At 35.6% G+C, this 14,405-nt stretch overlaps 1 protein-coding gene across 5 annotated transcripts; it reads left to right on the top strand.

Annotated features, from left to right (window-relative positions):
* Positions 1 to 3,998: 3,998 nt before the first annotated feature.
* LOC127810941 (metacaspase-6-like) lies at positions 3,999 to 11,072 on the top strand. Of its 5 annotated transcripts, none has more exons than XR_008025609.1 (4): positions 3,999 to 4,453; positions 5,288 to 6,109; positions 7,004 to 8,526; positions 9,894 to 11,072. XR_008025609.1 is itself a non-coding variant. In XM_052350576.1 (3 exons), the coding sequence occupies exons 1-3, from the start codon at positions 4,108 to 4,110 to the stop codon at positions 7,219 to 7,221; spliced, it is 1,386 nt and encodes a 461-aa protein (XP_052206536.1). In that variant the 5' UTR covers positions 3,999 to 4,107; the 3' UTR covers positions 7,222 to 11,072. The 5 variants fall into 5 exon arrangements, 2 of the variants coding, with proteins under 2 accessions (XP_052206536.1, XP_052206537.1); XR_008025608.1 differs by having other exon boundaries at positions 8,893 to 11,072; XR_008025610.1 differs by having other exon boundaries at positions 7,004 to 10,013; positions 10,197 to 11,072.
* Positions 11,073 to 14,405: the final 3,333 nt, after the last annotated feature.

Genomic DNA, 14,405 nt, shown 5'->3' with positions numbered 1-14,405 from the left:
TCTTAAGTCTTCAGGACTAGGGTCCTAGAATAGTTCGATCAAAAAGACACTAGAAAAAAGGTCTAAAAAAAAGGTTATTTTGCCATGAAATATGCGGGTTTTTATAGACACTTGGTGGGGTCCACAGACAAGAGTCTCCCGACTCCATGGGAAAGATGCATTGAGTAAGGTTGGAGGTGTTTTCGGGATAAATGTGCCCTGGTGAGTATCCTTCAAATGGGTTCGAAGACTCTTTAAAGTCATCGGGTGAGACAGGCTCAAAAGACTCTGGGTGAGTTTTGAGCTAGGCATGCTAAAGCTCAATTATCCCGTAGACTATTTGGAGGTTTTGGAAGACTCTTATCTAGGAGACTCTTGGGGGGGGGGGGGGGGGGGGGTATCCAAGTTTATACAACATACTTTTTTAAATTTTAGAATTTTTAAATTTTCTTAAGACACCTCACAATAATAATTTTCTACTATTGTTTTTGAATATAAGGCAAAGAGAAGAGTACAATATAAGTGCTTGATACTTGGAAACTAGGATATGAGCTGACTTGAACAGATGCTGGATATGAGTTTTCGGAGAACTCTCGACAACTTTTGAACTTCTAAGACTCGGACTATAAATAGGTGGTGGTCCAACCCTGAAAAGCTAGAGTCATCTAAAATATCCAGAGTCTGTCGACCCTCTGCACACTTTTGTACACCTTGAGGCTTTTAAAGACTTTTGAGAGGTTGTTTGGCTTACCGTTTTTTAGTAGAGCTTTTAAGTGAGATAGTTGTTAGTATAAAAGTTGTGTAGTGTTTAAGTTGATAATGTGTTTGAAAAAATATGCTTTTAAGTTGTTAGTTAATATTTATGTGTTTGGTTTGAAAGAACTGATAAGTTATTAAAACTTGACAAAAAGACTAAAATAGACATGATGTTAAATGATGTAAAATTTTATTATTAAATATTAATAAATTATATATAATTATTAAAAATCTATTAATACAATATTACTATATATTATATATATTGTATATAATAATAATATATATTATTTTGTGTTATATATATATATAACATATAACATATAATATATATATGTTGCGGTCGAAGAACAGCAAATATATAACATATAATATATATATATATATACTATACCTGTGCGAGAAGAACAGCGGCTGATGCAGATCTGGGGATGGGGCGACAATGGCAGCCTAGCTGGACGACGGCGACGGCAAATCGAAGCAAGGGGCAACGGCAGCAGTCCAGCGACAGCGACAGTAATGGCCAGAAACAAAGGGAAGATGACAGGAAGAGAGCAAAGGAGGAGAGGAAGATGAACTTGAGGGCAGAATAGTATTTTTGTCGGTCAACTGTATAACATTTTTTGCCAAAGTCGGGGCACCAGTTTTTGTAAAATACTATTGCAATAGCTTTTAAACTATACAACTGAAATCAGCTGATTGTTATTGCCAAACACATAATAATAAAATACTATATAGTGTATACGCTGCATAAGCAGCTTAAAAGCGTCACTCCGAAAGACTCCTTGTTCCTGAAAGCCATTCATTCTTTTGACAGAGTTTTGCATAGTCGTAGACGGGATAGTCGGGTTTGGCCCTGTTTGGATCGAAGGAAAGTGGAGTCGTTCTTGAGGTGTGGACGCGGGCTGCCATTTTCCTTTGTCTGAGTCCAGAGAAAATTGGCTCGGACAAGAGCGGCGGTCTGAGAAAATGAGCCGATATGAAAAAGGAAAAGGGAATCGAAGGAAAGTGGAGTTGTTCTTGAGGTGTGGACGCGGGCTGCCATTTTCCTTTGTCTTGAGTCCAGAGAAAATTGGCTCGGACAAGAGCGGCGGTCTGAGAAAATGAGCCGATATGAAAAAGGAAAAGGGAATCGAAGGAAAGTGGAGTTGTTCTTGAGGTGTGGACGCGGGCTGCCATTTTCCTTTGTCTTGAGTCCAGAGAAAATTGGCTCGGACAAAAGCGACGGTCTGAAAAAATGAGCCGACATGAAAAAGAAAAAGGGAATCGAAGGAAAGTGGAGTTGTTCTTGAGGTGTGGACGCAGGCTGCCATTTTCCTTTGTCTGAGTCCAGAGAAAATTGGCTCGGACAAAAGCGACGGTCTGAGAGAATGAGCCGACATGAAAAAGAAAAAGGGGAGTGAGTGGATGAGAGAGAATGAACCGACATGAAAAAGAAAATGGGGAGTGAGTGGATGAGCGAGGGAGGTTTTATAGAGAGAGAGAGAGAACTTTCCTGGAAAACGAATTTTTCTTGGGAAAGTGGACTGGAATTTCGGGGCTGAAGTCGGCCAGAAGCACTTTTTATAGGGACTCAAATCCAATTGCAGCGAGCCGAGATCTGCTGTCGGCTCTACCCTTTGCTGTCCACCCAAATTACAGTCACATCATCATTATTAAATAATAATTTTTTAAGAAATTATAAAATCAAACCAAAAAAATTATAAAATCAAATAATAATATATATATATATAATTAACATATATCTCATTTATAATTTTTTTTTATTTAATTTTATAATTTTTTTAAAAAAATTACTATTTGATAATAGGTGATTGGCTGTATTTCATTGGGTGAATAAGAAAAGAGAATGTATTTTGAAAATCTCAACTCAATTGCAACAACCCTACAACGCGAGATTTGGGAATGAGAATGGAATTGAAGATTTTCTCACTCTATTTTGTTTTCCTTTCCTCCAATGAAAGAAAGTTGTTCACTGCATTGTAAATGCCTGGTTCTTGATGCCCAGTCAATAACCTCCGATCAAAATTACGATTTTTTCATAGAACTCTCGGTCCTAAAAAAAAATATAGTTGATGGCTTCACGCTATGTTTTTGCATTTTGCGATCGTGGAAATCGAAGGGTCTTAAGGCGATGAAACTTATGGCTACTATTGATGGAGACAGGATAGCGATCCACTTAGATAGCTTAATATTAAATATTATTTGTTGATTTTTTTGTGAAAATAATTTTTTTTGGTATAAATACTAGTATTAAGTATTGATTTTTTTTTTGTGTAAATTTTTTGGAAATAAAGATAATTTGGTAAAAAGTACTTATATTAATACTTATCATATGTATTTCAACAAACATATGGAAGAAAAAAGTGTGATTCTCGGTGCAATCCAAATAATTTAATAGGAATTTTAAAATACTTCTCTTATCTTGATCAAATCCATATCTTGATTTAGAAAATATTCAAATTTTATCTTAATATAACCTTATTTTGCTCATCTTCACAAATATTGTCTTAGTGTATAAATATTTTTTGTATTTTCTATGTAAAAGGGAAAAAAAAAAACTTTCTAATTTTTTGATTTGTTTGGTGTGATTGCAAATTCTGAAATAAGTTGCATGTACTCCATTTTGAATCAAAAACTATTCTATACTTAATGTATTCATAATAACGCATTGAAATGGTGCTGAATTAATTTCTTAAAGAGTTTAACCAATTAAAGATTTTTATTTTTTAATGGGGTCAAACTATAATTAATCTTAAATTTTACGTATACATCACAAATCTGGGCAAATACACTAAACTTGTTTAAGGTGAAGCAAAATTTAGGAGAATTTTTCTTTATTTTGTGAAATTACATTTACATCCCTTAAAATTATAATTTTAAAATTATTCCTTTGAATGAATAATAAATTAACAGCGCCGACCATGACCAAGAAATAATGTTAGAAGTTGCCCCACGGACGTAGTACGATTGGTTCTCAGGTAGCAAATTGCACTCAATGATACAGGTTCAAGTCATAACAGACGCAATATGAGAGTTTCACCATTTCATGGGGGTAGTTTCTTGTAGGCATCATGTATTATACCTCTTATCTGATACATTATCATATATTATAATTAATTTCTCCTACATGAGTGGTCAATGTGTGGAGACCTTTAATGTGAAAGATTTCACTCAAGAAATAATGTTAGAAGTTAATTAATTGAGGGCCATAGGGATGGGGCTGCGCTGACTATGGCGTTTACTACTACTGTTTGTACTAATGGGGACAGGACAGGAAATGAATTAAATGGAGTTCTTCCGGAGCCAAGCGATGGACAAAACTCGCTAGAGAGAGAGGGAGAGCGTGTACTAGCCGGCCGGAGAGTGGAGATGGGGAGGAAGATGGCGGTGCTGATAGGCTGCAATTACCCGGGGACGGAAGAGGAACTTATGGGCTGCGTAAACGACGTCAGGCGGATGCACAAATGTCTCGTTCGGCGGTTCGGCTTTTACGATCGCGACATCGAGGTGCTCATCGACACCGATGACGACTTCCCGAAGCCTACTGGTCGGAACATTCGTGATGCCATCACCGATATGGTTCGATCTGCCAAGTTTGGAGACGTTCTTTTCGTCCACTTTAGTGGCCATGGCATTCGTCTCCCCCCTCGTCGCAAATACGACAACACTGGCTACGACGAGTGCATCATCCCCACCGACTCCAATCTCATCACTGGTCAGTCTCTCTCGTGGCTTCGAATTGACTTTCACGAGTTTTTGATTAATTTTGGGCAACATGCAATGCAAATATTGATTATTGTGACTCATCTCCACCCATCTAATTAAATTGTTTTAGCTAATTATTACATGGTGACACTTTTTAGTGGAAATTTAATATGTTGAAATTCTAAATTTAACATGAATCGATTTTTTAAAAATTATTATATGTTGTCTGCGTCAAACAAAATAAGGTTTGTCTTGTGGGCCGAGGCATGGGTCTTGCACACCCCTTGCATGCTCGCGTATACCCGACGCGGGTAATAGAACAATGCTCCCGATATTTTTACTAAAAACTTGACTGGGATAAGAGAAAAAAAATACAATTTTTCTTTTTAATTGATGTAATGGAACAAACAATTAACAAAAGAGATAAATGAAGGTCATAAAAAATTTGATAAAAGACAATTGCTTTTGATATTAAATACATGGACCATACAAAAAATAATTAAAACAATGATAAGAATAAATGAAAATCTAGGATTATGTAAGTAGATAGAGACTTTGATGTGTTGTTGCTCTTAAAATTAGTCTTTGTTTTACCACCTATTGTAAATAGAATTTTTAGCAATAAAGATTTTATTTACTAGCATTTGTAGAGAGTATATTCATCAATATCAATAAATTGATTACTAGCACGTATAAGAACATTTTGAACAATAATGGTTTTAAGGGGAATATATATATGTGTGTGTGTTTATGAAGTGTTCAATTTCTTTCTAAATTTTTGAATAAATGAAAGCGAAGAGAAGCAATTGAGGATTCTGAATGTAGTATTATGGTGTTTGTACAGATGATGATTTCAGGCATTTTGTAAATGAAGTTCCCAAAGGTTGTCGTATTACAATTGTTGCAGATTCTTGCCACAGTGGCGGCCTTATTGCATATGCTAAGGAACAAATTGGTGAGAGTACTAAGAAGCAATATGCTCCAAGGGAATATTCTCCTCAAAGACATCACCATTACCAATATTTTGATCAAGGGTCTTCTAGTTCTAGTTACCAATATTTTGAACAAGGGTCTTCTAGTTCTAGACACCATCATCGCCAAGATTCTAGTTTGGGACACCACCATAGCCAACATCTTGTAAACAGAGAGAGTCAAGCTGGATATCGCTATCAACGTACTTTCGAGTACAAATATTTGTCTCCTTCAAAATTCGTTAAGATGCTGAAGAGAAAAACTGGGAAAGATGACATTTATGAAGGCAACCTGAGACAAACTCTATTTGATATTTTCGGTGAAGATGTCAGCCCTAAAATCAAGTTGGATGTGAATGCCCTCAATATGGAAGTTGGTGAAATTCTGAATGGAATTGGAAACTTGGCCCAAAATTTCCACAAGTTAAACCTTGAGGATAGTAGTAACCTAGTGACTTATGCTAGAGGAACAACCAATCCAACACCTCCTCGTAGAGGCATTCTGATAAGTGCTTGTCAAAGTGACCAAAGTGCTGCTGATGACTGTGGATCTGGGAAGCCTCGTGAAGCTTTTGGAGCTCTCAGTAATGTAATTCAGATTATAATAGATGAAACAAAAACTGAAGTTACTAACCGTACACTTGTACTAAAGGCAAGGCAGATGCTAAAGAAACAAGGTTTCACCCAACGCCCAGGTCTCTATTGCAGTGACTATGATGCCGATGCTCTTTTCTTGAGTTGATATTGCAAGTTGGGGCTCCTTTCTAGTTATTTTCTCCACCATTTGGTGGTTAGACGAGGGATTAAGAAATTTTTAGCTGTTTTTGTGGTTTGGTGTGAGTGATTACAAAAGATAATTTGTTTGGCCGGGTGTACTTTTAGAAGAAAAGTTTGATACTATATTTGGAGAAATATGAGAGGGAAATAATTGTTGAGTATGCAAATTAAAGTCTTATGTCGACTAGATATAAAAAAGGTCAAGAGCGTATAAATTTGGACAATATCTTTATTAGTATGAAGTTTTTTTTGAGTAAAATCAAAAAACAAATCCATAAAAATTTAGACCTAAAGTGGACAATATCATACCAATATGGACATCATACCGACCTCGAGAATTAGACAATTCTTGAATGATTAAAGTAGTTGGTATGCAAGTTGTTGAAAAGTGCTATATTTGCTGCTAAAGATCAGAAGTTGAAGAAGTCAAACAGTTGAAATTGTTGAGGATTTGGTGGAATAACAGAAGCTAAAAAATTGCTGAGTTTTTGAATTTGATTATGAATTTCAATTGCTTGTTTATTTTAGGGATTTCTTATTGAGTTTGTTACATTTTTTTCTGTATAAATACATTCATAAGTTAATGAATGAACTATCAGTTTTTGCAGTCCATTACCTCTGTTACTTATTTTCTGTAGTATTTCCAACAAATTGGTATCAGAGCCTTATTGATCTTAAGGGTTTGTGTTTGAGAGTGAGTGAATCCAGTGAGGAACTTTCTTTTTTTTACAAAAAACCAAACACCTAGCCTTCAAGCTAGATTACAGCTATGGCAGGAAACAATTTCATGTCAGCATCACCAATGTTTACAGGTGAAAATTATCAGATTTGGGCAGTGAAGATGGAGTCATATTTGCAGGCAAGTGATTTATGGGATGTGGTAACAACTGAAATACCAACATTACCTGAGGATCCAACCATTGACCAAATCACAGAAAATAGGACAGCAACAAGAAAAAGGGTACAAGGCCAAGACCTGTATTCACTCACCCGTATCAGAAATGATTTTTACAAAGATCATGACTTGTGAAACAGCAAAACTAGCATGGGATCTTCTCAAGGAGGGGTACCAGGGTAATCAGAGGACAAAGCGGATGCAAATTCTGAATCTTAGGAGAGAATTTGAGATGAAAAAAATGAAGGAAGCTGAGAGCTTCAAGGAATATGTTGACAAACTGATGACCATTGTCAACAAGATCAGGATGCTTGGTGAAGCATTTCCTGATAGAAGAGTTGTTGAAAAGATACTGGTAACATTTCCTGAAAGGTTTGAGGCTAAGATTTCCTCTCTTGAGGAGTCAAGAGACTTGTCAACTATTGCATTGGGAGAGTTGATAAATGTGATGCAAGCTCAGGAGCAGAGAAGAGCTTATAGACAGGAGGAGGGAGTAGAAGGGGCTTTTCAGGCAAAGTACACAACCACTAGTGAAAGCAAGGGAAAGAAGCTTTGGAATAGAGGAAGAGAAGACAATGTTGGCAAGGGCACACGCAATCCTCCTAAATTTCCTCCTTGCCAACACTGCAGCAAAACCAATCCTCATCCAACTAAATGTTGGAAAATTCTGGAATGCAGATCATGCAAGAAAAAGGGGCACATTGCTAAATTTTGCAAGAACAAACAGCAAACCCAGGTATAGACTGTGCAACAACCTAATGAAGAACAATTATTTGTTGCAACTTGTTTTGCAGGAAATAACTCCACAAGTGAGGCCTGGTTAATAGACAATGGATGTACCAACCACATGACATACGATGATTCCATCTTTCAAGACCTTGATAGGTCTGTCGAATCCAAAGTCAGAATTGGCAATGGTCAGTTGATCGAGGTAAAAGGAAAGGGAACTGTTGCTATAACAGGTTCTGCAAGTAAAAAAGTAATTACTGATGTACTTTTTGTACTAGAAATAGACCAAAATCTGCTGAGTGTTGGGCAACTGCTTGAAAGGGGTTATTCTGTATTTTTTAAAAATAAAACATGTGAAATTACTGACTCAAGTGGTGAAGTTTTGTTCTCAGTTGACATGAAAAGCAAGAGTTTCAGTCTGGAGTTAGCAAAAAATGAATCGTGTGCATACTCTTGCTCAAAGGTTGATGTATGGCACCGAAGAATGGGACATTTTCATAATTCTGCATTAGAATTTATGCAAAAAAAGGAAGTTGTGAAGGGAATGACATTCACTGGAGAAGAAATCAAAGTGTGTGAAGCATGCCAGCTGGGAAAACAATCCAGAAAGCCATTCCCAATTAACAAAGCCTGGAGAGCAACTGAAAGACTACAGCTAATCCACACTGATGTGTGTGGACCAATGAGGACAGAGTCTCTTAATGGGAGCAGGTATTTCATCATTTTCATTGATGATTTTAGTAGGATATGTTGGGTGTATTTCATGAAGCACAAATCAGAAGTTACAGCAATTTTTTGAAAATTCAAAGCTTGGATTGAAAATCAGAGTAGCTGTAAAATCAAAGTAATAAGGTCTGACAATGGGACCGAATACACAGCCCATATGTTTGCAAAATTTTGTGAAAATACAGGGATTGAGCATCAATTTTCTACTACAAATACACCTCAGCAGAATGGTGTGAGTGAAAGAAAAAACAGAACCATAATGGAGATGGCTAGATGCTTGCTATTTGCGAAGCATATGCCGAAATTTTTTTGGGCAAAAGCAGTTAATACTGCTGTATTTTTGCTGAACAGGCTTACAACAAAAGCCTTAAAGGGAAAAACACCTTTTGAAGTATGGTATGATACTAAACCCTATGTGTCAAATTTAAAAATTTTTGGCTGTTTGTGCTTCACTCACATTCCAGATGCAAAGAGAGGAAAGTTAGATGAAAAGGCAGAATATGGAGTTCTGGTGGGGTACAACACAGTCACAAAAGGATACAGAATTTTCCAACCACTAACTAGAAAATTCATCATTAGTAGGGATGTGACATTTGATGAAGATGCAGAATGGAATTGGGAAAATGATGAACCAAAAAGACAGACAACAGAAAAAAAGGAAGTAGTTGAGCTTGATGAAGACAACGATGATGAACTACCCATAAGAGGGACAAGGTCCCTTGCTGAAATTTATCAAAAATGTAGTGTAGCAGTTCTGGAACCTGCTGGTTATGAAGAAGCAGCAAAGGATCCTAAATGGATCAATGCAATGCAGGAGGAAATGAGAATGATTCATAAGAATCAGACTTGGGAGCTTATGGACAGGCCTTTACACAAAAAAACAATAGGAGTCAAGTGGGTTTACAGGACCAAGCTGAAGGCAGATGGGACCGTGAACAAACACAAAGCTAGACTAGTGGTAAAGGGCTACGCACAACAGTTTGGAGTGGATTTTTCAGAAACCTTTGCACCAGTGGCAAGGTTGGACACAATAAGGCTACTCCTGGCAATTGCAGCATAACAACAATGGAAAATTTATCAGCTTGACGTCAAATTCGCCTTCCTAAATGGTTATCTGCATGAAGAAATTTTTGTTGAACAACCTGAGGGATTTACAACTGATCCTAGTAAGGTTTATTTACTTAAGAAGGCTCTATATGGGCTAAAACAAGCCTTAAGAGCTTGGTATGGCAGAATTAATGAACACTTGATAAGCATTGGTTTCAACAGAAGCCTGAGTGAGAATACTTTATATGTTAAAATAAAAAAATATGAAATTATTATTATCTCACTATATGTGGATGATTTGCTAGTGACAAGGAGTAATGAAGAGCTTGTCAAGGTGTTTAAGGAGCAAATGATGGATGCATTTGAGATAACAGACCTTGGTGAGAAGGCTTTCTTCCTTGGAATGGAAATGCAACAATCAAAAGGTGAGATTTTTATTGGTCAAAAGAAGTATGCTAAGGAAGTGTTAAGAAAATTCAAAATGGAGGAATGTAAGCCTGTGGATACTCCGCTAGCGCAAAATGAGAAATTTTGTCCAGAAAAAACAGCTGAAATGGTTGATGAAGGTTTTTGTAGAAGCTTGATTGGTTGCTTAATGTACTTAACAGCCACAAGGCCCGATGTAATGCACTCTGTCAACTTACTTTCAAGGTTCATGCACTGTGCCAAGAAAGTGCATCTTATAGCTGCTAAAAGAGTGCTAAGATATATAAAAGGGACATTGGACTTGGGAGTTAAATTTAGAAAAAAAGATGAGTTAGTCCTACATGGATATGCAGATAGTGATTGGGCTGGAGCTTGTGAAGACATGAAGAGCACCTCGGGTTACCTATTTAGCTTGGGTTCAGGGTGTTTCTGTTGGAGTTCAAGAAAATAGGAAGTTGTTGCTCAGTCAACTGCAGAAGCTGAGTATGTGGCAGCAGCTGCTCAGCTTCTGCAGTTAACCAAGCTCTATGGTTAAGAAAGATCATGATTGATCTAAGGCTGGCACAAGAAAAAGCAACTGAAGTATTTGTGGATAATCAGGTTGCGATAGCAATTTCGAACAACCCAGTGTTCCATGGAAGAACCAAACACTTCAAGGTGAAGTACTACTTTACTAGGGAAGTGCAGAAAAATGGTGAGGTGAAGTTAGTAAATTGCAACACAAGTATTCAACTTGCAGACATTCTAACAAAGGGTTTGTCCAAGGCAAGGTTTGAATTTTTGAGAGAAAAAATAGGGGTATGTAGCAAAATTAGCAAGGAGGAGTGTTGAAAAGTGCTATATTTACTGCTAAAGATCAGAAGTTGAAGAAGTCAAACAGTTGAAATTGTTGAGGATTTGGTGGAATAACAGAAGCTAAAAAATTGTTGAGTTTTTGAATTTGATTATGAATTTCAGTTGCTTGTTTATTTTAGGGATTTCTTATTGAGTTTGTTACATTTTTTTCTGTATAAATACATTCATAAGTTAATGAATGAACTATCAGTTTTTGCAGTCCATTACCTCTGTTACTTATTTTCTGTAGTATTTCCAACACAAGTGTATTTATAAACCACACAAGATTTGTCTAATTCAGATATTATTAGATGTAATCACATCTAATCTGATGTAATTTGAACTGAAAGCCAACTGTTCAAAAGCTAACTTCCACCAACACATGTTGTATCGAATGAGCCGCTGCCAATAGAACCCTCTTCTGTTGACTCTGAAGATGGCCCATAACTCAGAATTGTGTCAATAGAACCCTCTTTCTACGATTGTGTCAATTGAAACCTTGCTGGGTGGGGTGGGACAATGAGTGAGAATTTTGATTCTCTCCTTGTCAGCTTCCCCAAAGAGCCGCCAACTAAAACACGTGCCTCCTCGTGACACATACAATCAGAGATAAAAGATACCAAAAACATACTATTGAAACAAATACAAAGTTGATACAAAATAAATAAATAAATAGAGGGAATTGATTACTAACATCTAAGTAAGCTGATTTTAAAATCAGAGATAAAAGTATTCATCAACGGAAATGTTGATGCAAAAATATCGAAAGTTTTTCTAGAGATGGATACATAGGGAGAGGTCAATTAACTTAATGCATAAGTGAGCTACCATTAATTAATAAGAAGTTGGTGTGGAAATTAGGGAGAACTAGTGAGAGTATTCAAAAAACTTAAAATTTAAAATTTTGTCACGTCATGTGTCATTATTAAAAGATAAAAAAATATCTAAGTTTTCATATTCATAAACTTGATTTGAAGAATAACTATTGATAGATAGCCACTAATGAATCACAATCTCAAGAAATTCGAGGACCATCTAACTCAAATAAAAGAAAACTAACAACATCTCTACTTAACTCATCTCATAATCGAGAAATTTAGGATAACTATTTTCTTTCTATCTCCATCAAGCATCTATGAGAAATTTTCTCACAACACATAATAATCAAAATTGAGAATTTAAAGATGAGGATTCTAAATATCTCAATCGCTTCACTTATATGAAGGCATGGAATTTCCACAAGTAAACGAAATAACTCTAAACATTCGATACTCTTATTACTCATTTACTATATCAACTTAAAAGCATTACAAATTATATAGAGCACAGGGGCTCAATTCAAGATAGAGCTATGGTAATTGGTCTCTAATTCCATCTTATTAAACTTAAAACAATGGATCATATTTTACCTAAAATGAAGTGTACAATTGTTATACCAAATTATCTATAAATAGAGTTGTACACATACCATAAATTTATACAATAGATAAAAAATGAAATTAAGAGAGAGAAGCGTAAAAATTCCATCAAGTAAAGTTGGTTGAAAAAAAAGAAAAAGAAAAAGCAAATTGTTATGATGATGGTTAATTGTTGTTGATACAATATTGGGAGACAGTAAAATTGGGGGGGAATATTACCATCCCAAAATAAAAAAGAATTAAGTCAATCATTGGACAAATAGATCCAAGACAACTTGGGTAATTCAAAACTTAAGACATGAAGAGAGAGACCGAGTTAGATTTAAAAATAAGAGAAAATATATTCATCCGCGGAAAGTCGATATTAATAGGGTAAGGGATGCTCCAATAGAGAGATCATATATTCATCCAATACAATAGATACTCCTTTCTTGTGCTGAAAATGCAAGTTGGAGCTCTTTTTCTCACGGTTGGTTAGGTGTTAGTGGGTGTGATTGGGCTACATGTTGATGCTCTTAAGTTGAGAGATTAATAAGTGAGAGAATTTTGATTAGAAAAATGTTATTGGTATATTATGGACTTGAAGTACAGAATATAATTAAAATATCTAAAATATCTTTCACCCAAAATAGTGAAGGGATGCGATGAGATCGCTTGATTAAAATGCCCCTCATCTAAGGCATGATTAAAATTGAGAGGGAATATTACTATCCCAAAATAAAAAAGAATTAAGTCAATCATTGGACAAACAGATCCAAGACAACTTAGGTAATTTAAAACTTAAGACATGAAAGAGAGAGACTGAGTTAGATTTAAAAATAAGAGAAAATATATTCATCCGTGAAAAGTCGATATTAATAGGGTAAATGATGCTAATAGAGAGAGCATATATTCATCCAATACAATAGATGCTCCTTTCTTGTGCTGAAAATGCAAGGTGGAGCTATTTTTCTCATGGTTGGTTGGGTGTCAGTGGATGTGATTGGGCTACCTGTTGATGCTCTTAGGTTGAGAGATTAATAAGTGAGAGAATTTTGATTAGAAAAATATTATTGGTATATTATGGACTTGAAGTATAGAATATAATTAAAATATCTAAAATATCTTTCACCCAAAATAATAAAAGGATGCGATGAGATAGCATGATTAAAATGCCCCTCATCTAAGGCATGATTAAAATTGGGAGAGAATATTGTCATCCCAAAATAAAAAAGAATTAAGTCGATCATTGGACAAATAGATCCAAGACAACTTGGGTAATTTAAAACTTAAACATGAAAGAGAGAGACCGAGTTAGATTTAAAAATAAGAGAATATATTCATCCGCGAAAAGTCGATATTAATAGGGTAAAAGATGCTTCAATAGAGAGAGCATATATTCATCCAATACAATAGATGCTCCTTTCTTGTGCTGAAAATGCAAGTTGGAGCTCTTTTTCTCACGGTTGGTTGGGTGTTAGTGGGTGTAATTGGGCTACCTATTGGTGCTCTTAAGTTGAGAGATTAATAAGTGAGAGAATTTTGATTAGAAAAATGTTATTGGTATATTATGGGCTTGAGGTACATAATATAATTAAAATATCTAAAATATCTTTCACCCAAAATAGTAAAGGAATGCGATGAGATAGCATTATTAAAATGCCCATCATCTAAGGCATGATTAAAATTGGGAGGGAATATTACCATCCCAAAATAAAAAAGAATTAACTCAATCATTGGACAAATAGATCCAAGACAACTTGGGTTATTCAAAACTTAAGACATGAAAGAAAGAGACCGAGTTAGATTTAAAAATAAGAGAATATATTCATCCGCCAAAAGTCGATATTAATAGGGTAAAGGATGCTCCAATAGAGAGAGCATATATTCATCCAATACAATAGATGCTCATTTCTTGTGCTGAAAATGCAAGTTGGAGCTTTTTTTCTCGCAATTGGTTGGGTATTAGTGGGTGTGACCTGTTGGTGCTCTTAAGTTGAGAGATTAATAAGTGAGAGAATTTTAATTAGAAAAATGTTATTGGTATATTATGGGCTTGAGGTGCAGAATATAATTAAAATATCTAAAATATATTTCATTCAAAATAGTGAAGGGATGCGATGAGATAGCATGATTAAAATGCCCCTCATCTAAGGCATG

The sequence above is a fragment of the Diospyros lotus genome, chromosome 10, assembly GCF_014633365.1.
Source record: "Diospyros lotus cultivar Yz01 chromosome 10, ASM1463336v1, whole genome shotgun sequence".
In the NCBI taxonomy this organism is placed as follows: Eukaryota; Viridiplantae; Streptophyta; class Magnoliopsida; order Ericales; family Ebenaceae; genus Diospyros; species Diospyros lotus.
The sequence above is the reverse complement of the archived record's forward strand: the minus strand, read 5'-3'. Positions and strand labels throughout refer to the sequence as shown.